We start from the raw sequence: 27,780 nt of genomic DNA, 5'->3' as shown, positions 1-27,780 counted from the left end.
TCAACAGTTTTTCTTCATCTTTATTTCTAAATATTAATGTTTCACATCCATATAACATCACAGGTATAATGGTCGATAATTTTGAAGTTACTGCTAAGTGATCTTTTTCTTAGAATTTTCATGAAACTAAGAAGTGTCTTGTTTGCTTTTGATAAACGGCATCTATTTCTATATCTGTTCTGTTCTTATTACTAAAAAGACTTCCTAGGTACTTGAGTGGGTTACTATTAATATCAAATAATGCGAGTATTAGTTCAACCTAAGTTGTGTGGAAATTCACCGCAGCAATGCGTTCATTTTAAATAAGTATTGAAAAATTATTTTTCTATTTCATGACACATGGATACTGTAGCTTAAGAACTGACATATGCGCCTCAATATATTCAACAGTAGTATGTTTTGTGACAAGCTATTTACTACCTTTTAAATGAAAATATGATTAAGATTTTTTGACTTATTCCACGCCGATTCAGGACCATCTCAGCTGGTATCTGTGGAAGGTACACAACATATTTGTTTTTCTTTGTAAATATTTATTGTGTATTGGTGTATTCCGAAATTTTCTAAATCCTGGAGGCTCCCCTAAGTATATATGTATTGGAACGGAAAGCACCAAGTGTCCCAAAAGTCTTTCCATGATTACAAACATTCATAAAGCATAAAATATGACACATAAAGAAATACTTTTTATCTTTAGCTGCATGTGACATGTTCAAGTTTTTGTATACTTACTGGGTGATCAAAAAGTCAGTATAAATTTGAAAACTTAATAAACCGCGGAATAGTTAGATAGAGAGGTAAAAATTGACACACATGCTTGGAATGACATGGGGTTTTATTAGAACAAAAAAAAACAAAGTTCACAAAATGTCCGCGTGAGAGATCTCTTGCGCGCGTCGTTTGGTGATGATCGTGTGCTCAGCCACCACTTGCGTAATGCTTGGCCTCCCAGGTCCCCAAACCTCAGTCCGTGCAGTTGTTGGCTTTGGGGTTACCTGAAGTCGGAAGTGTATCGTGATCGACCGACATCTCTAGGGATGCTGAAAGGCAACATCCGACGCCAATGCCTCACCGTAACTCCGGACATGCTTTACAGTGCTTTTCACAACATTATTCCTCGACTACAGCTATTGTTGAGGAATGATGGTGGACATATTGAGCATTTCCTGTAAAGAACATCATTTTTGTTTTGTCTTACTTTGTTATGCTAAGTATTGCTATTCTGATCAGATGAAGCGCCATCTGTCGGACATTTTTTGAACGTTTGTGTTTTTTTGGTTCTAATAAAACCCCATGTCATTCCAAGCATGTGTGTCAATTTGTACCTCTCTATCTGCATTATTCAGTTTTCAAATTTATACTGACTTTTTGATCAGCCGGTACATAGTTACTGATACTTTGTTTGCAACAGAGCGCAGTGACGTAACAACAGCGGAATCGGACACCATTTGCAAACATGTACTCAAACCAGGAGAAAACCCAATACGTCTTCTGGTATCACGAGACACAGCCACCAAAAACAATACAGAAAAAATTCCACGCCACATACCACAGACAGCCACCGGATGTTAAAAGCATGAAGATGTGGTATACGAAGTTTAAGGAAACAGGTAGCATCTGTGATTTCCCTAGAACAGACAGGCCTGGACACAATGAGCAGAATGTTCAGACAGTGAGAAACACCTTCGTGAGAAGTCCCAAGAAATCAGTCTGGAATTTTCTCTGTACTGTTTTTGGTTACTGTGTCTCATGATATCAGGGGACAAATTAGACTTTCATCTGATTTGAGTACATGCTGTTTGCAAATGGTGTCCGATTCCGCTGCTGTTACGTCCCTAGGCCCTGTAACAAAATAACTATATGTATGTATATACACAAAAACTTAAATAAGTCACATGCAATTCAAGATAAAAAGTATTTTTCTACGAATTATATTATATGCTTTCTGAATTTTTGTAACGAGGGAATGACTTTTGTGACACCTGTTACAGCTAACAGCTCTGTGCTCTCTCGTTAGATCTCTCCACCAGTGAGCTCGTGGGAGACGCAATGCAGCAGTAACTGATCCAGTATCCGTAGTGAACCTCACCAATGTCGAATTACGATAGGTACAAGTAATCGGGGATAGATTACCATAAGGTGTCATATGTTACCTGCATGGCTACCTGGATACGACATTACAAGTTTCGGTTGCTGCAATTGATGACACAGCATTGACTTTGATGACAGCTGAGACTACACTTATTGATGCTGACATTTTGCTGTGTTGTCATATAAACTACTCTTCCTTTAAATATTCATTTAAATGAACCCTTTTTGGAGGCTGATGTGGCATTTCTTTGAGCAATGTACAAACAGGTGGACTAAACTACTCCTGTTGGTGAAATAAACTACAACATCTTCGTGTTTTACCTCATCAAGAGTTCTCCAGAGGACTTCGTCAGAAAATTCGTCGAAGGGGTCCAGGTTGAAGCGCAGCGTGCCGGCGAACAGCACGGGGTCCTGCGGGATGATGGAGAGGCGAGCTCGCAGGTCCCGCAGGCCGACCTTGGCTGTATCCAGGCCGTCGATCATCAGCTCACCTTCCAGGAACGCCAGCCTGAAGAGCGCCGAGATCAGCGACGACTTCCCGGCCCCCGTGCGTCCCACCACGCCCACCTGCAAGGCATAAAGGGGTTTCTAGGTGTGTGGCAGAGTGAGTGTTGTGCTTCGCAGGAGTTCTTTATGTAATTAGACCACAATACAACACAGATAGCAGTCGCAAATAGTCGATTTTTATTGCTTCATATGCATCTCGAATCACGACGGGCCATCTTCAGAGCCTGGTTCAAATGAAACTATACAATACTTATGCATTAATGAAAAAAAAATCCCAACACCAAGAAGGAGTTTTGCGAGATAAAAGAAAGTTGTTAGACGTATTTGTACATCTGAAACATGACGCCTATCCAGATTTTGTTCCAGACACACAAGAGTGACGCTAGTAGTGCCACTACGAGGGAGCAAATCAGGTTTGCTTTAAATATGTGCTGTAATGGTCGTGAGCTTTAGTTACCTTTGAGGCTGAACGTAATGGGTTGATTTAGCCAAGAACACCTGTAAGACGACGAAGACGCGATTGTCAACTACTCACTGAGTTTGAATGGGGTCGTGTAATAGGGCTACTAGAAGCTGGATGTCCCTTCCACGATATTTCAGAAGGACTTGGTACGAATACAGTCACTGTATATGGCTGCTCGCAGTGATGGTCACGGGAAGGTACGGTCGCAGGAAGACTGGTCTCTGGACGGCCACATGGCACTGCCAAGAGGGAAGACCACCGCGTTCGGAGTATGGCTCTGGCGCATCGTGCTGCGTCTGCTGCAGCAATCTGAGCAGCTGTTGGGACCACAGTGGCACAAATCGGTTACTTCAAGCACAGATCCGAGCCAGACGCTCCGTAGCGTCCATTCCACTACCCCAAACCATCAGTGTTTGCGACTTCGGTGGTGTCAACGGAGAGCTTATTGGAGGGCGGATTGAAGGTCTGTTGTGTTTTCTGATGAGAGCTGGTTCTGCCTCGGTGCTAGTGACGGCCATGTGTTGGTTAGAAGGATGCCAGGTGAGCGCCTGCAACCAGGCTGTCTGCAGCCTAGACACACTGGACCTACGGTTTTGGGTGCGATTTCGTATGACAGCAGGAGCAGTCTCGTTGTCATTCTGGTGCTGTAGTTCATTAACAGCATTCCAGGGGGTGTTTTCAAACTGGATAATGCTCGCTCACACACTGCTGTTGTAACCCAACATGTTCTACAGAGAGTCGACATATTCTCTTGGCTCCTCGATCATCAGAGGAGCATGTACGGGACATCATCGGACGACAACTCCAGCATCATCCACAGCCGGAAATAACCGTCCCTGCGGTTCAAACTCGCGTCCGGCCATCCCAATTTAGGTTTTCCGCGATTTCCCTAAATCGCTTCAGGCAAATGTCGGGATGGTTCCTTTGAAAGGCCACGGCTGACTTCCTTCCCCATCCTTCCCTAATCTGATGGGACCGCTGACTTCGCTGTTTCATCCCCTCCCCCAAATCAACCAACCAACCGTCTCCGTGTTGACCGATCAAGTGAAGCAGGCGTGGAACTACTTCCACCAAAATGACATATGGTACCGGTACGGCACAATGCATGCACCTTAGGATGCTTGCCCTCAACATTCTGGCGGTTACACTAGTTATTAAGGTGCCTGCATTCCAAATCTACAAAAGCTTTTCTCGCATATACACTAATCTGTGATCCTGCAACGTTATTCGCTTAAATATCGAGAGAAATGTATTCCCGAAAATTAATTAATTTACGTCAGTTATTTCTTGGTGTTCGGGTTTTCTCTATCATTTTACGTAGCTCTTTGTGGCAAAAATTTTGCGGCATCATGTTCGTGCTTTTAAACTAGCTTGTAGTTCTACGTAAATGTTGTGCCACGACGGCTCTCCAAACCGCACCACTGACGTTTTGCATCAATGTTCTTACCAACTGGTCTAAGTGGGCACGGCTTAGAGCCTGACCAAAAATATTAGTCCTTATAGTCTTCGAGTGCGTCTCTTCATCTTTCCAAACTGTACAGAGCTGGTTCTTCAAATTTATGGAGCTTGAAAGTAAGACAGACATGGAGTAAAATTTAAGCATTGAAGCCAGCTGGCAGGTGTGCGTATACAGCTCAGCTTTAAGACGATACCGAGGAAACGGGCTGTAGTTTGCATTGTTGTATAGTTTTAATCTATCACATTGTTGTACAAACTTCGTTTAAGAGTGAAAGATTCCTTCCGCATGACGAAATTTGCTTCAGTTACAAGCAAAGTGATTCCATACTAAACAAGTACGGAAATGGAGCAGGCATGAAATGGTTCTAAGAGCGATTGCGACTAGCAGTTGAAGAAGAATGCAGAGAGTTCATAAAGCATTTTATAGAAACGAAAAAGATTTTTTTATCACTGAGAGTAGCGTTAATTTATCACTAAACAGTATGAAACTGTCACAGCTGTAAAAAAAGTCTAATTATAGATGAAGCACTTTATACACTTTTTACTTTTCTTGCTGTGGGTCAAACAGACTAATGACTTACCTTCTCACCGTGTTTAATCCGCAGATTCAAGTCTATTATAACAGGGTCGGTCTGTGGCCCGTATCTCATGTAGATGTGTCGGAACTCTATTTCCCCTTTTGATGGCCAGTCTTTGGGTGTTTTCTGTTCTGAAATAAAAATAACGGCCGAAGGTATTAGCAAAATGAACTAATAATAAAGTCTCTGTATCCAGAATGAGATTTTCACTCTGCAGCGGAGTGTGCGCTGATATGAAACTTCCTGGCAGATCAAAACTGTGTGCCGAACCGAGACTCGAACTAGGGACCTTTTCCTTTCGCGGGCAAGTGCTCTACCATCTGCGTAACCCAAGCACGACTATCGCCTCGTCCTCACAGCTTTACTCCTGTCCGTGCATCGTCTCCTACCTTCCAAACTTCACAGAAGCTGTCCTGCGAACCTTGCACAACTAGCACTACTGGAAGAAAGGATACTGCAGAGACATGGCTTGGCCACAACCTGGAGGATGTTTCCAGAATGAGATTTACACTCTGCATTCCTTTCATCCACGAGTGCTAGTTATGCAAGGTTCGCAGGAGAGCTTGTGTGAAGTTTGGAAGGTAGGAGACGAGGCACCGACAGAAGTAAAGCAGTGAGGACAGGGTGTTAGTCTTGCTTGGGTAGCTCAGATTGGTGGCCGAGTGGTTCTAGGTGCTTCAGTCCGGAACCGCGCGACTGCTACGGTCGCAGGTTCGAATCCTGCACCGGCCGCGGTGGCCTAGCGGTTCTAGGCGCTTCAGTCTGAAACCGCGCGACTGCTACGGTCGCAGGTTCGAATCCTGCCTCGGGAATGGATGTGTGTGATGTCCTTAGATTAGTTAGGTTTAAGTAGTTCTAAGTTCTAGGGGACTGATGACCTCAGATGTTAAGTCCCATAGTGCTCAGAGCCATTTGAGCCATTCGAATCCTGCCTCGGACATGAATGTGTGTGATGTCCTTATGTTAGTTAGATTTAAGTAGTTCTAAGCTCTAGGGGACTGATGACCTCAGATGTTAAGTCCCACAGTGCTCAGAGCAATTAAAAAAAAAAAGCCGACATGGTAGCTCAGAGTGTTCGGCCAGAGAGCTGGCTGGTCTCTGCAATAAAAAAAAAAATAAAAAAAAAACTGGGTGAAAGGATCAACAACGAACTTCAACAGGTGTCATGTGACGTCCGCTACGACCAAATATAACGAACAAAAGAAAAAAAGGATGGTAGAACACTTGCCCGCAAGGCAAAGGTCCCGAGTTCCAGTCTCGGTCCGGCACACAGTTTTGAGCTGCCAAGAAGTTTCAAGTCTCTGTATGTTGATCTTTTTAGAGACGATTGCGGGACTCGGCCGTTCGATACAGGATGTCAAATTAAACACCTTCCACCCCTCTAGCTTCCAATCTTATTTTATTTGGCAATCAGTTTCAGCGTTTTACTACGCTATCTTCGGGCCATCCGTGTCTGTTCTCAATCTGACATGGATGCACTTCCTCTCTCTGTTTTTTCCCATTTGTTTAGTCCATGCCATTGTGTCAAACATTCTTTCACATGAGGGGTTTTATATCATAACCACGGTCGATGGCTTGTGCAAAACTTTGTTTCCTTTTCCGTTTAGGATTAGTCTACTTGAAAAACAGGAGCTAGGTTTCCCATGTATGGTGGTAGACTAACGTACGACAGACTGGGGGTTTTAAATGTCTGGTAATTTTGGTCACTGTCAATAAAAATGGGGTTCTACTTTACATTTATGTTTGCCTGTATATTAAAATACATCAACATAGTTTCCTGGTTATGACTCAGCACTGAGTCTCGGTCCGGCACACAGTTTTAACTGCCAGGAAGTTTCATATCAGCGCACACTCCGCTGCAGCGTGAAAATTTCATTCTTGAAACTAGTAAAGAAACCAGGCAAAAACAAAGGAGCTGGTATGTACCAGTCAGAATATTAGGACTACAAATCAGTGAATCTGGGAAAAAAAGACAAATTTCAAAACTAGATGTCATGGAGCTGGAAATATGAAAATAGTCATTTCTCCTTTCCTGATCAACTAATAAAGCGTGGTTGTGAACCTTCTAACAAAGAACATGGTATGAAAATTGTTGGGATGAACAATCACAGCAGAAAACTTATAACATTACGGGAAAACTTTCACACGCTAAGAGCCCTTGAAGTGAACAACAAAGTAATAAATGACTAAATCCATATAATAAACAAATCATTGATCATGTTAGCCATTAAAACAATAACAAACAAAGATGTAGAACATAGCTAGACTAAATAATAACTCAGTATCACCAAAGACACGCACACACACACAACAAATAAAAGATTGTCAAACTCTATGCAAACAGCACAACACACTCAGAAGACGAAGGAAAAAGACAGAGCGACAGATGGGAACACTACTGTAAACTACAACAAAGAGAAACATTGTGAACATTGAAAGTGAGATGTTAAATCGAACTGTGTTCGGAAAACGCCACACCTCGTGACTATCCGTAAAACATCTATGATCTGAGCACCTTCGAATGAGACAGACTGTGTGTGTGTGTGTGTGTGTGTGTGTGTGTGTGTGTGTGCTCGTTTAGGGACGTGGGTAGGTGACACCTTCAGGGAAAAACCTCCATGCATTTGTTCGTGAAAATGTGACGGCGCTGCTCTGTAGACATGTGACTCCTTAGATGTGCTTCTATCATCACCCCTAAGGCTGGTTGTCGCAGTCTTTCATTCCTATTGCTATTCTCTTCATTTCAGCATAACTGCTACATATGTCATCATCTACAAATGGTTCAAATGGCTCTGAGCACTATGGGACTGAACTGCTGAGGTCATTAGTCCCCTAGAACTTAGAACTAGTTAAACCTAACTAACCTAAGGACATCACAAACATCCATGCCCGAGGCAGGATTCGAACCTGCGACCGTAGCGGTCTTGCGGTTCCAGACTGCAGCGCCTTTAACCGCACGGCCACTTCGGCCGGCGTCATCATCTACGATCTGCCTTTTATATCAATACTAGTGAACCTGTCGATACTTCACAATAGCTAAATATGTATGGGAATTGGATAGACATCCTAATCTCATTCTCCCCTCTCTCGTTGTCAATCTCCCTTTCTTCCTCCTTGACCTTGAGTCTTGTTTATTGCTGCTGACAGCGAATCCTTGACTCGGAACTGAAGTCACATAAAATGAGTGGGCAAAATGGTTAGGTTTATTGTTATACAAGTTATGAGAGGCCTCTCTGGCTGCTGGTTCTATGAGGATAGTAGCTTTAATGACAAGATTTCGGTTGCTTTTAACCTGTAAATGGGTAGGATTACGAACTTTCGTACGATTCAGATTCCATCGTACTATTATAGGCTAATACTAAACCGTTAAGCCGTGAACACAACTTCCCTGTTTCCTGTTAAAACTGACTGTGAAGAAGAAACAAAACAGTACATAGCTGTTTACGTAATTTGTGTTTAAAATTACGAAAGAATATATATGGGAGAAAATTTTATCTACTGGTTTAAATGCCTTGCTATTGTAGTTAAGCCGGCCGTTGTGGCCGAGCGGTTCTAGGAGCATCAGTCTGGAACAGCGCGACCGCTACGTTCGCAGGTTCGAATCCTGCCTCGGGTATGGATGTGTGTGATGTCCTTAGGTTGGTTAGGTTTAAGTAGTTTTAAGTTCTAGGGGACTGATGACCTCAGATGTTAAGTCCCATAGTGCTCAGAGCCATTTGAACCATTATTGTAGTTAGAACTGACTATGAGAAAACAAAACCGCACATTTTCTCAGCGCTGCATACCACCCCATTTTCCTTTTCTCAGTCAGTTTTAATAGAAAACATATACATAGTGACTTAACATATAGCCTATGTCCACCTGAATTTTATTAGAGTATCGTTAAAGAAATTCACGTAAATCAGGCAAGATCTTTTCGAGATTATTGTTGATAATGTTTCCTATAGAGGTTCCAGTATTGTGACCTTCCAGGGGGGGTTTCTGAAATTTAGACATATTAAATCGTTATTTCAACACTATTACATCCACGCCGTTGTTCCTGGATCATGCTAAACGTAGTTTGTAAATAGACGTGGGAACTGCTAACCGTGGTATACTGTACAATCAAATTTGCAACACTAAAGTAAATTTCGAACATGAAAATCAGCTGTTACAGCACATTTACATCGTAAATAAAATGTAAAATTAAATGCATCAGTTCTTAACTGTAAAAATAGGCACACTTGGTTTTATTTTATCTATCACATTGTCATCTACCACGAATGGTAAGCGATGGTTGGAGTAATTCGTACGTGTTTTTTGGCGTAGTCAGAATACGCAATAGAAATAAGGGGGGGGGGGGGGGGGGAGGAGTTCCCATTTGAAAATACAAAGTTGACCCCACCCACGCCGGAGGGGTGGTCAATAGGTGGTGGCCAGTCGTAGCACAGACACGTGTCCTCCACCCAGAACATTTTTTTCGTGCGATTGGTGGTTTCCAAGATATTTAGTTGTCTCAAGTTAAAAAAAAAAGATATCCTGTATGTACCATATACATCTAAAAAAATTGTAGCAGTGTCCAAGCGAACGTTCGTTAAAGTAGGCCTACCGTTTAAAAATTTGAAATAAATCGACCATGAACTTTTCTGGATGTTTCGTTAATAACCTTAACCAACAACTTCTCTTTGTATGGTAATATAGATAGAGGTGTACCCCTCTGGTTCTTCTCATGCATCATCAACTACTCGTGTCGTAGTACAAGGTGGCCAAAACAGAACCGGGCCTGTGTGGCTTACACAGGCATGACCTTGTAAATGAAAAGGAGAAATACACATCATTAAAGTAAAAAATAAATAAAATTTAAAAAAATGCTGACAACCGTATTTCGATGCATCAATCAGGTGCTGCCACATGTTTGCGTTTCTCCTGCATGCCCTGTCATTACGTCTGAGTGAGAGATAGAGAGTACCAAACGTATTTAGTGACCAGTTGAATTCAACGCAAAATGGAGCACACAATAAGACAGCGCATGTTCATTGTCTATTGTTATGTGAAGCACAGTTTGTGGATAACGTATACGGAAAAGAAGAGTTTAAGATTGGAATTGTTTTGGCAAAGCCTCCAGCAAAGTCTATTCTGCAAAACTTGGAGCCAGATTGTCACGAAACTGGCTCTTTAGCAAATAAAACCGGCAACGGTCCGAAATTACACTCCTGGAAATTGAAATAAGAACACCGTGAATTCATTGTCCCAGGAAGGGGAAACTTTATTGACACATTTCTGGGGTCAGATACATCACATGATCACACTGACAGAACCACAGGCACATAGACACAGGCAACAGAGCATGCACAATGTCGGCACTAGTACAGTGTATATCCACCTTTCGCAGCAATGCAGGCTGCTATTCTCCCATGGAGACGATCGTAGAGATGCTGGATGTAGTCCTGTGGAACGGCTTGCCATGCCATTTCCACCTGGCGCCTCAGTTGGACCAGCGTTCGTGCTGGACGTGCAGACCGCGTGAGACGACGCTTCATCCAGTCCCAAACATGCTCAATGGGGGACAGATCCGGAGATCTTGCTGGCCAGGGTAGTTGACTTACACATTCTAGAGCACGTTGGGTGGCACGGGATACATGCGGACGTGCATTGTCCTGTTGGAACAGCAAGTTCCCTTGCTGGTCTAGGAATGGTAGAACGATGGGTTCGATGACGGTTTGGATGTACCGTGCACTATTCAGTGTCCCCTCGACGATCACCAGTGGTGTACGGCCAGTGTAGGAGATCGCTCCCCACACCATGATGCCGGGTGTTGGCCCTGTGTGCCTCGGCCGTATGCAGTCCTGATTGTGGCGCTCACCTGCACGGCGCCAAACACGCATACGACCATCATTGGCACCAAGGCAGAAGCGACTCTCATCGCTGAAGACGACAGGTCTCCATTCGTCCCTCCATTCACGCCTGTCGCGACACCACTGGAGGCGGGCTGCACGATCTTGGGGCGTGAGCGGAAGACGGCCTAACGGTGTGCGGGACCGTAGCCCAGCTTCATGGAGACGGTTGCGAATGTTCCTCGCCGATACCCCAGGAGCAACAGTGTCCCTAATTTGCTGGGAAGTGGCGGTGCGGTCTCCTACGGCACTGCGTAGGATCCTACGGTCTTGGCGTGCATCCGTGCGTCGCTGCGGTCCGGTCCCAGGTCGACGGGCACGTGCACCTTCCGCCGACCACTGGCGACAACATCGATGTACTGTGGAGACCTCACGCCCCACGTGTTGAGCAATTCGGCGGTACGTCCACCCGGCCTCCCGCATGCCCACTATACGCCCTCGCTCAAAGTCCGTCAACTGCACATACGGTTCACGTCCACGCTGTCGCGGCATGCTACCAGTGTTAAAGACTGCGATGGAGCTCCGTATGCCACGGCAAACTGGCTGACACTGACGGCGGCGGTGCACAAATGCTGCGCAGCTAGCGCCATTCGACGGCCAACACCGCGGTTCCTGGTGTGTCCGCTGTGCCGTGCGTGTGATCATTGCTTGTACAGCCCTCTCGCAGTGTCCGGAGCAAGAATGGTGGGTCTGACACACCGGTGTCAATGTGTTTTTTTTTCCATTTCCAGGAGTGTAATTCGAACACTAGAAAACGTTGCTCCCGTGTTGTTGTAAATACATTCTGGGCGAGTTTGATTTTGCCCACCCTGTATGTGCCCAACCATTCTGTTTCTTCAGTTCATTATGTACTCTATCCGGTACTTCTTGTAGTGGACTTGTTGCAAGAAGCCTTCACTCCTTATTCGATTAATCCACCTAACCTTCAACCCTCTCCTGTAACGCCGCTTTTCAGAGCTCCCAACAGTATTATTTACATCTTCCCCATTGTCCCTACTTCACTCCCATGGTGAATTGTGCACCAAATATAGCGATTCATTGTTTTTTCTTTCTGCTCTAAGGCGTCATATCTTTGGACGCTAGGAGCTGTCTGTAAAAAGATCTTTTCTCTGGTGTGACCATTTTCTTTTGTGGCTTTCTTGCACCTTACTTCTTTATCTACTCCATTTCCGAGAAGGTAGAAATGTTCCACCTCTTCAGTAGTCTCTCATCCAAGTATAACTCAAGCATATCCACGTGCTGCAATACACCAGTATCATAGTCTATAATATTATTTTTGTTCGTATGCGTATTATAGTAATCAGCTAGTACGCATTCCATTGTATGTAGCTTCCAAATCCGAATCTGTTCTCTTTTGGCCAGTACTGCTATGTCATCAACGAACTGTATCTTTCCGATTTTCTGTTCGTAGCGAACCGCACCCATGAGCGTGTTCAGTAAAGTGCGTGATCATCAAACTGCGCCATGGTCTTGGATTAAATACCTAGACTCTTCGCAGCGTCCCAAGGAATTAGGGCATGTAACACAATTGGTGTTCTGTCAGTATGGTGGGGACGTTAAGCTTGGCGACCCTTTAGTACTACTTGCGAAGGGTAGCACCAAGTTTCACCCTCTCCCTTCTACTGCCATCATACAGTGCAAGCGTTACACTACACTGTTCGCAAATCTGCTACAATCACCCATACTCTAAAGACACACTTAGGATGCAACTCTCACACACAGTGTAGAAGAAGGATATCGTGTGGCCGGCCGGGGTGGCCGAGCGGTTCTAGGGGCTACGGTCTGGAACCGCGCGATTGCTACGGTCGCAGGTTCGAATCCTGCCTCCGTCATGGGTGTATGTGATGTCCTTAGGTTGGTTAGGTTTAAGTAGTTGTAAGTTCTAGGGGACCGATGACCTCAGAAGTTAAGTCCCATAGTGCTCAGAGCCATTTTTTGATATCGTGTGTGGTGGGAGAAAACACTTACTGATTATTTTAGAAAGGGAAGCAGTATGTGCCTGTTCTGTTATTAAGTGTATTTATTCACCACAAAAATTACAATGATTGACACATTTCAGAGTTTGGTAGAAAGAGCTATAATTTTATAAAAAGCTACCGATGGAGTAGTGTGTGGAATTGTTGACAGAGACCAAATCTGACACACAAGTCGACATGTTGCAGAAGTACGTCAGATCGAGTTCGACTATCAGACAGTGCTACACGAGAATCAAGATACAGAAGTACCATGAAGAGGAACAGTTCTGGGTGTACGAGCACGAGTGATGCACATGCGGACTGGGTGCAACCTGCGTTTATCGAGAAGCCAACCAAATCAATCCGTCTAGCGTCTCAACAGTTTCAGCGACCACCAATCAGGTTGCTCAGGGTGCTACACAAGAGACTGAAGCTTCATGCTTGCTAGATGCAGCTGCTGCATGGCCTTCAACCTGATGACCGGCCAAAGCGCGAAGCAATTGCAGCTGAGATTCTGAGATGCATCGATGATGACCCAGAATATTTGAAACAGGTGGTGTTCATGATTAACCAGACACGCTGAAACAGTTTTCATTTCCCCAGGGCCGGCCGAAGTGGCCGTGCGGTTAAAGGCGCTGCAGTCTGGAACCGCAAGACCGCTACGGTCGCAGGTTCGAATCCTGCCTCGGGCATGGATGTTTGTGATGTCCTTAGGTTAGTTAGGTTTAACTAGTTCTAAGTTCTAGGGGACTAATGACCTCAGCAGTTGAGTCCCATAGTGCTCAAAGCCATTTGAACCAACCATTTCCCCAGGTCAAAGAACTGCAACCTGAAATCATGCGGCAGCAGTATGGTGACCCTACTCACTGGGCCTCTATAGCTAGGAAGGCTTTGGACGACACATTTCCAGGTCACTGTATTGGCTCAGAAGGAACCAATTCCTGGCTCCCAAGGTCTCCAGACATATTCCCATTAAATATTTTCATTTTAGGCATTGTAAAGTATGTTGTTTACCAGAGGACGGTGCGAGACCTGCAGGATCTACGAGTTCGCATGAGAGCAGTAGCTGCACACGTTAATGAGGACATGGTAGAGTGGACATGGAAAGAAGCAGGATATGGCTTAAATATATTACATGCAGTTAAATGGCTACTAAAGCTCTTTACGTGCGTGTGAACATTATGCTGCAAACTGCACCTTTCTACCTAACCCCATTTCGGAAATATACATGATCAAAGTTATAATGATCGTTCTTGAATGCTCTATATTTTGGCAACAAAATGTATTCTTAATTAAAATGTTCTTTAATCAGCTGGTGTTGTTACAGCTGTCACTTTAAAATAACACAAAAGGGACACTCGGGTTGTGCTGTATAAATACATTTAATCAGAGTCCAAATGGAAAATGTTCTCCTTTCTAAAATGTTTCAGGATTGCAGACACAAGTAAACAGAAAATGACTTTATTTATTAAGGAGGTTGAACCTACAACTCAGAAACTCCCATATGACTTTTACTCCTTTCTTTCTGTATGTAGAAAACAGCTCCTACATCGATATGGTCTTTTAGTTCCCCCATTGCCTCATCAGTACACAAATAAAATGCCAGTCCTGACAGTGAGCAACTATGCTCTGCACTTATCCCGACTATGGCCACATGTGTGACTTTTCCAGTCAGCTTACTATTGGCGTAGATTATATCGCACTGCCGAAGAAAATATATTTCATTCCTGTCCACATTATCAAAAGCTGTCTCTAAATCAGCTGCTAAGTAGCTTGATAATTAAACGAAATTACTGCTAAAAGAACATTTAGTCTAACAAAACTTGCATATAATACAAAGAAAAAGTGAATAAACAAGCAAGAATAAAACTTTTGGGAAAACTAATAAGGAGAATAAATCAATCCTGGTGACAGACATAACAAAACACAAATATTTCAAGAAAATAAAACAGATAGATGAGTATAAAAAAAGAAGGCGTTCTAAGGAAGCAATGTGAAAGCCCACCCTATTTATTTAATCAAATGTTTGAGTGGATCGAAAACAAGACTCCCTAAATAATTAAACAACAGATTTTTATTCATATTTTCATATCCAAACGAAGGGTGAGAAATCGACAAATGGGATTTCCGGTATCAAATTACTGACCAGCGTAAGGTTTAGCTGTTTATTTTTGCCAAAAAAAAAAAAAAAAAAATTATACCATTTAGTTCTCCGTGAGTAACCAGGATAATTAAGAAAAGATTAGTGATCTTAGGGGAAACTCTAGTATTTCACGAGAGCTGTTGCAATGAAGTGTCGAAACACAGCGTACGTTGAAATGTCTCTGTATTCAGTCGATTTACTCTATATGCTCTTAACAGTAACAGAATACCGATCGGTATTTACATACGTTGTACGGTATTTCATAGTTTCTGAACAAAACTTGAAAATAAAAAAAAATAAAAGAACTGTCAAATTTTTGTGCAGTGATTTGTCTAAATGCAAATAATAAAATTGAGAAAAATTTGACACGCCTTTGATTGCTCAATGTTTAAGCCAGAATTTTAAAGAGCGCTAGAGGATATTTGTCTGGCAGAAATCCTCTCGCAGATCTCATTACGTCACTCACGTAGGAGCATTTCGGCAGGTGTACAGTACATGATTTCAAGTGTCATTCAAAGGCATGTCACATGTTTCTCTGATCTGTTTTGTTTCTTACTTTTAGACAAATAATTTTCTGAAACGTTATACCACTCTTTTTTATTTTGGCGAAATGTTTTTTATCTTACTTTATCTGGAAATTCATAACAGGCTACGACGCTGGTTTTATGCTCTGAAATGTTACCCCTTTACATCAAATCTGACCGATATGTAAATAATTGAAAATTCTGAGCTAGCATGATAGCAGAAATTATCTCAATACATCCGTCTCCACTGAGACGCGTCTCAAAGCTCAACAGCAACACGCACTTACCTGTATAGCTGATATTTTTATTTAATACATCTGCAATCTCTGCTTAAGGCAGGCTACTTCACTCTAGCTTTGAATACAGTGAAAATGAGTGGGATATGTTTCAAGGACGTGGTTCCTAAGTGAAAACATGCGGAGGTACGAAACACGTGCAAAAACTGATTAAACTGAGGCACGGGGAGGGGTGGGGGGAGGGGGGAGGGATAATTTTCAAACTCTGGCTGTACTAACTCATAATATAATGATCATTACCTGGTTCCAGGACAACAACCTTCATGTACCAACACAATGCAGTGGGTCATTGGTCTTTATATTCCCATCTGCCGTTACAGACAACAGAAAATCAGAGCGTATTATTAATTCCTGAAATTTTGTTTTACTGTTGGAAGAGCATTGAAATAATTTCTTTTAATTTTGACTGAATAAAAAATGAATATTGATCCCCACCTGTGCTAATGATGCGAAAAACGTGAACAAATGCCTAAGATTCCCGACATTAAATATGACACCAAAAGACATGATGTACAGAAATGTAATCCTCCCTGATCTGAGAAACAATATAATTTACAATCATGTTAATGCTGCACCAATGTGCAAAGCCAGCACAACCTCTCTATAAGCCTGTACGAAGTAGCTTCAGTATGCACATTCTACTATCACAGAAATATGGGGTAAATCGGCTCATCCAGTCACCACGGGAGGGGAGCAGACTACTTTTGTGTGTCGGCCACGAGACCACCTAAAACGAGTTCTGCCGTCTAGCTTTCCTGTTGGAAAGCTTCAGTCAAAGTTCGCACGATCTGTCAAGAAAAACCTTACTGTTTTCACACAGAGATGCACTGCTGTAGCTGACAGATAGGTGACTACAGGTCTTTGAGGCAGACAAATATTATTGCGCTCATGAATACACGGCATGACAGGTGTTTCGCGCCAAAGTCTCTGTATATAGCCTCTTCGCGTCAAAGCAGAGGCCTTTCATATGTTTCTTTCCTTATTTTCCCAAGTTTTCTGTGTATTGTTAATCACAATGTTCAAATTACTTCTCAAGCAACTGGGAGCTCTCTTCTGGTCTACTTTCAAACTTTCCCTTCCATTCTTTGATAAACTATTCTTTATAAATATGGGACTACTGTTGAATTTACTTACACCTTTACACTCTTGTGAATGTTGATTTTCAATCTATACGACGACAACAAAGTATGCCAACACATAGATCTTCTTGTAGAGGTAGACTCAGCACCAACAAGTCAGCGTGTGAAGCTATTAGCGCTAGTAATGGCTTAAAGTGGGTTCCTTATGTCCTCCCTCGTCTCTTGTTGAGTTTTTGCAGAAAAATATCATTCAATTTGTATGGAGTTTGCCAATAATAAGCTCAGTTCTACAGTAGCTCTTTTTCTTCTGCCTAGCAGCAGAGTTCAATGTCCATGATGTCCTCTATTATAACACCATGTAAGAACAAATGGAATCATGTGGATCTAACTCACTAAAAACTACCTCTTTTATAATCTCAGCTCATTTGCCTGAACAAAAACGTCTAACAGAAACAACATATTAATGCTGAATAGACAAATGTCTTGGACGTTTACACAGTCTGTGCATCTATATGGTGGCGCACGATAAGTCACCTGATTTGTTTCGTGAATAACACATTTATTGTTGACAGAATTTGTAATTTATTGATGTAGAAGTAAATAATACAGCTTGGAAATACAACCTTATGAATCATATGTTCAACATGACTGTCATTTTGTTTTGCAACTTCTTCAACTTCACACATGCATTTGTCACAACTCTCTGACACAAATCTTCTGGAATGGCGCAGCATAACTCCACAATTGTGGGTATCCCTAAGCAGCACTACATTTTCGGGTTTTCTGTGGTGCACCTTCTCTTTAAGGAACCCCCAAAAGAAGAAATCACGTGAGTTAATATCCGGGCTGTGGGGCGGCGAGATTCCTCCTCCTGCATAACGTTCTGGAAATCTGTTTGACTTTACCCTAAGGCCTAGTCTTCGTTTAGGAAATCAAGCACAACGTTGGCAATATGGGGGCGTGCTCCATCCTGCATCAACCATTGTGACTGCAATGGAAGGCATGAAGCCATGAGTTGAGAAAAGAACTGGTTTTGCAGCATGTGTACATAGCATTAACCGGTTACTGTAGCATCGAAGAAGAATGGACCGATGATTCCATGGCTTGACATCGAGACCCACATGCACACTTTCTCCCCATAGGTGTCTTTTGTGTGGATTAATCGCAGAGGTACACGTGCTCAGAATCAAACGTTCTGTTTGTTCACAACACTGTTCACGTAAAAATAAGCTTTGTCAGAAAACCATGTGTTGTGTAGCACTGCCTCTTGGTCTTGCTTTATTTCCCACCCTGCAAACTGCAGTCTCCGCTCCTTATCTCTCGCAGTAAGCCTATGCGCCACAATCATCTTGTATGGATACAAGTGCAGGTCAGATTGAATAATTCCTCGTACAGATCGGCCTGAAATTCCCAAGTCGGCACTGGCTCTTGTTGATTTACTCGGACTATGAATCAAAGCCACACGAACTGCTTCAATGTTTTGCGGCGAACATACAGTACGTGCATGTGGCCACCGACATTCCAAAACAGATGCAATCTGCGTATTGTCTGTGCGCTGGGAGCTCACCGTGTGCCGAAATGAGCACGCAACCTTCTCTGTGTCAATGTAACGCTGTTCGTCACCGCGAACAGTAACACAATCTTTGTCTTTTGTGCGACGGCAACCATCCTTTGTCCACCATCGCGGCAAACTGAAATGGCGGACTCACAACGGTAGCGATTAGAGAGCCTGTATACAGAGAGAGTGGCCATAGATGAAGTTGCCCGTGATTGGTTGATTAGCTTTGGCGCCATTTTTCTGCCAAACGTATCTCGCGCTTCCTATGTTCGCCGTGCTTTTGAGTTGAATTGAAGTTCAGAGGACTTTTGTAAACGATTATTGAGACACTTGTTAAGCGTTGTGCATGCATGTTCGATTTAGTTGTTTATTGTTTTTAGTACGTAATTAGCGTTTGCGATCTTAAATACGAGTTGAAATAATGAAGCGTTTTCTGATGAAGTCGGTAGGCGTACATGTTTGAAGTAAACACGTTAGTAATTGTACAGTATTGTTTTCGACATCTGTAATTCGTTCTGCAGACGTTCGTAAAGGTATTGCCTGACTGTTGACACAGGCAAGTTGTAAGCACGTTTTCCGCAGTCGTCGTGGTTGCTGAAACATTATTCGTAGTAAATAATTGTAGGTACTCTTGAAGACAGATTTTAATAGGCCTACTTACTGTGGGGTAGAAGGGATACGGTAGTTTTCTTGTTATATTTGATCGTTATTACAGTAACCTACATTTAAAATTACCTGGTTTTTGTAATCTTTTTCGTTTGTTGTCTATGAGAGGTATTCAGTATATACAGGGTGAGTCACCTAACGTTACCGCTGGATATATTTCGTAAACCACATCAAATACTGACGAATCGATTCCACAGACCGAATGTGAGGAGAGGGGCTAGTGTAATTGGTTAATACAAACCATAAAAAAATGCACGGAAGTATGTTTTTTAACACATACCTAAGTTTTTTTAAATGGAACCCCGTTAGTTTTGTTAGCACATCTGAACATATAAACAAATACGTAATCAGTGCCGTTTGTTGCATTGTAAAATGTTAATTACATCCGGAGAAATTGTAACCTAAAGTTGACGCTTGAGTACCACTCCTCCGCTGTTCGATCGTGTGTATCGGAGAGCACCGAATATCGTAGGGATCCAAAGGGAACGGTGATGGACCTTAGGTACAGAAGAGACTGGAACAGCACATTACGTCCACATGCAAACACCTTTTTATTGGTCTTTTTCACTGACTCACATGTACATTACCATGAGGGGTGAGGTACACGTACTCACGTGGTTTCCGTTTTCAATTACGGAGTGGAATAGAGTGTATCCCGACATGTCAGCCCAATAGATGTTCAATGTGGTGGCCATCGTTTGCTGCACACAATTGCAATCTCTGGCGTAATGAATGTCGTACACGCCGCAGTACATCTGGTGTAATGTCGCCGCAGGCTGCCACAATACGTTGTTTCATATCCTCTGGGGTTGTAGGCACATCACGGTACACATTCTCCTTTAACGTACCCTACAGAAAGAAGTCCAGAGGTGTAAGATCAGGAGAACGGGCTGACCAATTTATGCATCCTCCACGTCCTATGAAACGCCCGTCGAACGTGTACCTCACCCCTCATGGTAATGCACATGTGCGTCAGTGAAAAAGACCAATAAAAAGGTGTTAGCATGTGGACGTAATGTGCTGTTCCAGTCTCTTCTGTACCTAAGGTCCATCACCGTTCCCTTTGGATCCCTACGATATTCGGTGCTCTCCGATACACGCGATCGAACAGCGGAGGAGTGGTACTCAAGCGTCAACTTTAGGTTACAATATCTCCGGATGTAATTAACATTTTGCAATGCAACAAACGGCACTGATTACGTATTTGTTTATATGTTCAGATGTGCTAACAAAATTAACGGGGTTCTATTAAAAAAACGTAGGTTTGTGTTAAAATACATACTTCCGTGCATTTTTTTAAGGTTTGTATTAACCAATTACACTAGCCCCTCTCCTCACATTCGGTCTGTGGAATCGATTCGTCAGTATTTGATGTGGTTTACGAAATATATCCAGCGGTAATGTTAGGTGACTCACCCTGTATATAAAAGAAAGTCGTAAGCAGTTGTTTACTTGTGACATGCAAAAAGTTTGAAGACGTGACAAACAGTACTAATACGTCTCACACTTTTTGCATGTCACAAGTAAACAACTGCTTACGACTTTCATTCATCTGACGTAATACAGGTACGTTAAATCTTTAGCGTTATGCACTTCCGATACAAAACAAATGCTATACACTATTTTTTTTTATTTACGTTACTTTCATTGCAATATGTCTAGTAAACGAACTTTAAAGGAGATAAATGCAAGTAACAAATAATTTTTCAGCCACTGTATCAAATTTTCCTGTGCTGTACGTAGTAGGTTACTATGAGTATATTATAGCTGTAAAGAAAGGCATTTAACGAATGATTTCGCCACATTGTCTTGTGCTTTTGATTCGGTGAGTGTGTACTCCACTACTGGCCATTCAAAATTCCCGCCAGCAGTTTGGCAGAAAAATGGCCGCCGTATCGTCCAGTTGGCCACTCTCTCCCCATACAGGCTCTCTAGAAGCGATGAACTCACAACAACATCTGGTGTTACTTCCATGAACTGCACGAATTTGAGCGCACAATTTGAAAGCTATTGCCCCAGTAGTATACTTGTAGGGTCAAAATTCAATTGAGTGACTTATTGTGCACCACCCTGTACTATCCAAGAATACTGCCTGAAGATTTACATATTTTCTAAACTGTTTTCCCACTTCTTCAACGGTTTCCATTTTTGTTACCAAGTATTGGCTCTCCATAGAGCAACACCTTTAGAATGTTCCTGTAGGCTCTATCTATTTAAAGCTGTCAGAATATTAAGTATAGTGAGTTCTGACAAAATATTCTTAAAAGATGAGGCAGTACGGTTTTAACAAAGTGCATCTTTATGTTGAATGCTTATTGGCACCTACGAAAATATGGTGCCCATTGCAATTAAAAAAACAGGCAGTCGCTCTGAGTAGCAGTTAACACAAAAGCTAGGCTGTAGAATGGTAGGACACAGATATAATACCTGGAGGCGCCTCAAGCAGTGGTTCATCTTCCAAGCCAAGGTACTCCATGACTCGCTCCACAGACATCATCTGGTTGGCCACTTCTGCCGACTGCCGCATACCGAATTGAATCATGCCTGTAAGGCTCATGGCTTGCGTTATTGCGAGTCCAACTTGCCCACTAAACAGATCTGTAAGAGTTTCATATAAATATATTTCTTTTGTTATTGTGATTACTTATACATAAGTTACTGCAGTTAGAAATATCTGATAATTCTGCAATCGTAAGCTGAATGCAGAAACAAAGGGGCGCTGGCAAGGGGGCTATAGCATCCATGGCCCCCCACCTTGCCACCTCCCCTTTGTTTCTGCATTCAGCTTACGATTGCATGGCTATAGCCCCCCCCCCCCCCCCAATGGAGTATCATATTACACTGGATAAAATGACTTAAGAAATCAGCGAATATATTACTTAAACAGATTCAATCATTTTTTAAATAATTATGTAGCAATATAAGTTGCAACGTATTTCAAACACATTTTAACAAAAGAATAAGAGCAGCAAATAGCTTACTATCTAAACCAATAAATATCATTTAACTTAAAATGGGCGTCTTATTATTTATTAATACACATTTTTTACCCTAAACTTCAAAACAGTTACCAAAAACTTCTTTAAGCAAAACCAAATTTTACTAATTTGTCGGCGGAGGACCCCAACTCTCCTTTTGTTAAGCGATATTCCATTCCCCCAAATGCCCCCTCCCCCCCCCCACCCCGACCGGCTTCTAGAATCGCTCCTGATTATGAGTGGTTTCGCTTTCATTGGTGACCATTCTTGGTGAAATGTTTGCATTAAATGTCAATTTCAGCTGTCTGCTGTGGATAAAAATAACAAATCTCTGAAGAGTGTACTACTGTTGATGAGAAATGAAAGAACTTCTCCTTCAGAAAAGCAGCAAATGAGTCGTGAAGTTTAACATTCCCTTTCAGCAGATAGTTCAGCTTGCCGGTGTGCGTTCAACCTGTGAACAGGTGCAATGGCTCTTCCTCCCCCCACTCCCCCTCCACCAATGACCACAACTCTCTTGAAGCATCCACCTTGCAATGGAATATATTTACGTAGTTATGCATCTCCAAAGTTATGGTACCTAATAGAGTACATTAGTTTGGCAATGGTAAGTATTACATGTGTAGTTTTATTTGGGTGTGGCTATGAGCGAAGTGCTTTTGGGAAATAAAAAAATATGCCCCGTCCGAATTGCCTTGGTTCATGGATTTCAGGATGTCATTCGAGAAAAGCATGAGTTGGGTTTCGTATGACCAATGTTTTGGAATACACTCTGGCTGCCTTGGGTCACATACTTATTTCAATCTCTTAATTAAAATTATATTAGAACAGACATGGCTGGTATTTTATGTGTCATTTGAACTATTCAAACATTTTCGTGTGATACCACTCTACATAAAATGGTGTGCCTGTCATCTATTGCATGAAAAACATGTACCCTACAAGCCACATACTTTGAGCTGCCTCTCTTTAAACTTTTTCCATATATAGGCTGAGTAATGTGTGGCTCTCGAACAAGTTAAACGCATCAAAAAAGAGTACTACTGAAATATGAATGTGTCTTGTTACAAGCTAAATTTATTTTGAATAAATCGAGATCAAAGTGCATTCCATTATTTAATTTTTTATTGTTCCCATTGTTCAGAAAAAGATGAGGGATTCGTAAATTTGAATTTTGAATATGTGTTATTCTGCGTTTCTTGCACTGTAGTCGTCTTTTTGCGGTTATCAGGTGCCTCCTTAGTAATGTGGAAAACCATACATACGCAAACTATCACACACACCGTTTGTTTGTGAAACACCACAAAAATACATACGTACCGGTAAATATTGCAGATGGCAATGAGAATAAATTCTCGAAACTCGTCTTGTTCAACACGAAAAAATACGAAATTGGCGCTGTGTTTAAGCCGAAAACTTTTGAGTTAGCGAACGTGTCAAGTAGCGCTACATGCGGCCAAACGACGAGACACGCTAAATATGGTTCGACAAAGATGTCATGACGATCGAAACAATCTCGAAGCTACGCATGTGCAGTAGAGACAGGTTGGAAATGATTGTCATTGATCATGGTATCTTCATTCGAACTCATCTAGTTACTCCCATTAGCCACCGCGCCGAGTTGGCCCTGGCAGCGGCAGGAGATATGACACTAATTGTTCCAACTTTGACCCAATTACCGGTTCAGATCCACTGACTAGAACGCCATGGTGTCAAGAAATTTACCACGTAACGTTTGTAAACACTACTCGACGGCCAACGGCAATCACATCAGTTTTTTCTCTACAAACACTTTTTTATAAAGCGCGAATCGCGGGAAAATTATAAAAATGTTAACGCAAAATCGAATGCGAATTAACATTGTGGACATAGGGAATTTGACAAGACCCATAAAAACGTTAATTCTGGGAAGGTAAAAGCAGGGTTCTACTGTATTTCTTTTTAGAAATAACATTGCTAAATGGAGTGGACTTCATAATGACGACCAGAATATGATTTGAGAAACATGTGTAAGGAAATAAAAGATTGTGGCCCCATCCTCATTTATATATTGTAGTAACTCTGCAAGACATGAATGGTCTTGTGTTTTAAGCAAGTTAAGGCATTAAGTGAATTAGGCAAGATGAACAGTTTGAAATACAAGTTTTTGAAGCATTAAGGCAATATATCTACTAAATAATTAAAATATAAAAAATATGAGATTTGATGCTGCTAATTGTTCCAACTTTGACCCAATTACCGGTTCAGATCCACTGATTAGAACGCCTTGGTGTCATGACGATACCATTTTCAAATAACGGAGACAACTTCTGGACCAAATCTTAATTTTTAAGCACAGCATGTTTTGGGCAAAAACAAGCAATGACCAATTCTGTGAGTACATTCAGTAGTTTCTGCACAGTTACTGTTTCTTATCATTGATCATAATTGCATTAACTTATAAAATAATAATTTACACATACCTTCCAGAAATAAGAAGCTGAATGAAATGAATGCCATGTAAATGGTAGACATAATATCTAATGTGAATCCAAATGTCTGTGACGTCGTCAAAAACATATACCAAGCTGAAGTGTGTAAATCCTGAAACATGATACAGTAAAAATGTAACCATTCACTGTTATCTTATTAGTGTTAACAGATAATTTCCTAATGTAGGCAAAACGATTTACTACATTCATTATACAATTTATTTAATTGTATTGAAAGAAAAGTTTACTTGAAAGAACTCTCAAATTACGCTACTGGCCATTAAAACTGCTACACCACGAAGATGACGTGCTACAGACGCGAAATTTAACCGACAGGAAGAAGATGCTGTGATATGCAAATGATTAGCTTTCCAGAGCATTCACACAAGGGTGGCGCCAGTGGCGACACCTACAACGTGCTGACATGACGAAAGTTTCCAACCGATTTCTGATACACAAACAGCAGTTGACCGCCGTTGCCTGGTGAAACGTTGTTGTAATGCCTCCTGTAAGGAGGAGAAATGCGTACCATCGTGTTTCCGACTTTGATAAAGGTCGGATTGTTGCCTATCGCAATTGTGGTTTATCGTATCGTGACATTGCTGCTCACGTTGGTCGAGATACAATAACTGATAGCAGAATATGGAATCGGTGGGTTCAGGAGGGTAATACGGAACGCCGTGCAGATCCCAACGGCCTCGTATCAGTAGCAGTCGAGATGACAGGCATCTTATCCGCACGGCTGTAATGGAACATGAAGCCATGTCTCGATCCCTGAGTCAACAGATTGGGATGTATGTAAGACAACAACCATCTGCACGAACAGTTCGACGACGTTTGGAGCAGCATGGACTATCAGCTCAGAGACCATGGCTACAGTTACCCTTGATGCTGCATCACAGACAGGAGCGCCTACGATGGTGTACTCAACGATGAACATGGGTGCACGAATGGCAAAACATCATTTTTTTGATGAATCCAGGTTCTGTTTACAGCATCATGAAGGTAGCATCCGTGTTTGGCAACATTGCTGTGAACGCACATTGGAAGTGCGTATTCGTCATCGCCATACTGGCGTATAACCCGGCGTGATGGTATGGGGTGCCATTGGTTACACGTCTGTCACCTCTTGTTCGCATTGATGGCACTGTGAACAGTGAACATTACATTTCAGATGTGTTACGATCCATGGCTCTACCCTTCATTCGATCCCTGCGAAACCCTACATTTCAGCAGAACAATGCATGACCGCCTGTTGCAGGTCCTGTACAGGCCTTTCTGGATACAGATAATGTTAGACTGCTGCCCTGGCCTGCACATTCTCTAGATCTCTCACCAATTGAAAATGTCTGGTCAATGGTGGCTGACCAACTGGCTCGTCACAATATGCCAGTCACTACTCTTGATGAACTGTGGTATCATGTTGAAGCCGCATGGACATCTGTACCTGTACATGCCATCCAAACTCTGTTTGACTCAATGCTCAGGCGTATCAAGGCCATTATTACAGCCAGAGGTGGTTGTTCTGGGTACTGATTCATCAGAATCTATGCACCCAGATTGTGTGAAAATTTAATCACATGTCAGTTCTAGTATAATATATTTGTCCAATGAATACCCGTTTATCATCTGCATTTCTTCTTGGTGTAGCAATTTTAATGGCCAGTAGTGTATGTTCAGGAGGTAAAATTTCATGTACCATCAACAGACACAGATAACTGCAGAAAAACATTTATAGCTTTTGGAAAGGTTCTTTTATTACAGAGGACAAGGAAGGTAGGGAAGGAGGGGCATGTTGTTCATGCCTACTGTTCATAATTAATCAATTGTACTGAAAAATATATGCAGCAGCATTACTAAAATTGCACAGTAAAAACAATTTTATGAGGTCAAAAATAAATAAGTAATCAATAACTAAATAGTAAATAAACCACTTAAAAGAAAACCACCTACAGATTCATTTAAGTTTTTCCTCCATACCATACTTGAATCCTGTTTTCTTGGGGTAACAGCTCAGAGACCCCACTTAGTTTTTAAATTGTCAAAATGTCAAAGAAGGTAATCTGAGCACTGTGAAGTCACTTTGCCAATTCATATTTCTGTCCATGGGCTGCCTTTGTAAAGTGTAGTCATAAACAGTGTGAAAAGCTTTTAAAGATGTTACAGTGTAGGATGCGCTAAGAAATAATTGTTAACAATAAATTAGATACATTGTGACACATATTTAAGCGACCCACCAGTTGCAATTAGTGTCAGTTGCATAGCAAAGGTGATAGCTCATGAGACTGCTCAGCCTTTGGTTTAAGTTTGATTCTTCCTACTGTCCAATGTCCAATTTTTGTATTGTTCTCAAATTCAGTTTTATAAAACCAAACAAAGAACATGTTTGGTGACACCGTCTGTGGTGGGCTGCTTGAATATGAGTGCACAACAGTCTGACTGGCTAACTTCAATGTTAATTAACAAGGAAACAATGCAAAATATTAAGTTTATTTCTTAGCAATTGTTCCTCAATAGAGTCTCCCTTACAAGCTTATCAGACTTGACACCCAGTATAATCAAGTTCAGTTGTTTTACAGTGCTGCCTTTCACAAATTCTGAAGCAACATGACAGTGATACTAGAAACAACATCCCACCTCCCAACGGGCATCAAGTTAAGAAACACAACCCCTTTTTTTCTTAAAAAAAAAAAAAAAAGTTGCAAATGATCCGCAAGTACTTTTATTAAATCAGCTCTTCCATACTAAATTTCTAAAATACAAATTGCATTTTTTTTAAATCTCAGATATTTGCTGACTACAAGGTGTAGAAGTTCTGGTCCCAACAGTAAAGCTGTAATCATTTCATATTACAATCCATCATAGCAAAGATAATGTTTTACAAGTTACATAATTGAATATTTTCATTTGTGGTTTCATGTATTACTACAGTCTAAAGTTAGGCTCCTTACACCAACTTTCCTGGTTACTGATACTCTTAATGTAAAATTACATCTAGTTTAATAAATTTGGTACATCCCAACAAATATGCACATTGTTCGGGTTTGTCCCGTATCAGTTGGTCTGAACACCAGGAAAATTAAAATGAAGTGAGTTGTTAGTATGAACTGTAAACGAGATATGCTTGTATGTACTTGACT

At 41.8% G+C, this 27,780-nt stretch overlaps 1 protein-coding gene across 1 annotated transcript in view; it reads right to left on the bottom strand.

The window, feature by feature from the left end:
- The window catches only part of LOC126458002 (ATP-binding cassette sub-family C member 4-like), a 120,778-nt gene that overhangs the window by 23,045 nt on the left and 69,953 nt on the right, over positions 1-27,780 (bottom strand). The window contains exons 15-18 of the mRNA XM_050094775.1: positions 24,632-24,752; positions 21,619-21,789; positions 5,101-5,228; positions 2,413-2,658 (exon numbers count right to left, since the gene is read on the bottom strand). Coding sequence (XP_049950732.1) covers positions 2,413-2,658; positions 5,101-5,228; positions 21,619-21,789; positions 24,632-24,752 — 666 coding nt within the window. The remainder of the gene's footprint in view (positions 1-2,412; positions 2,659-5,100; positions 5,229-21,618; positions 21,790-24,631; positions 24,753-27,780) is intronic.

This window comes from Schistocerca serialis, chromosome 2 (assembly GCF_023864345.2).
Source record: "Schistocerca serialis cubense isolate TAMUIC-IGC-003099 chromosome 2, iqSchSeri2.2, whole genome shotgun sequence".
Taxonomy (NCBI): Eukaryota; Metazoa; Arthropoda; class Insecta; order Orthoptera; family Acrididae; genus Schistocerca; species Schistocerca serialis.
Note: the sequence above shows the minus strand (reverse complement) of the source record. Positions and strands in the feature narration are given on the sequence as shown.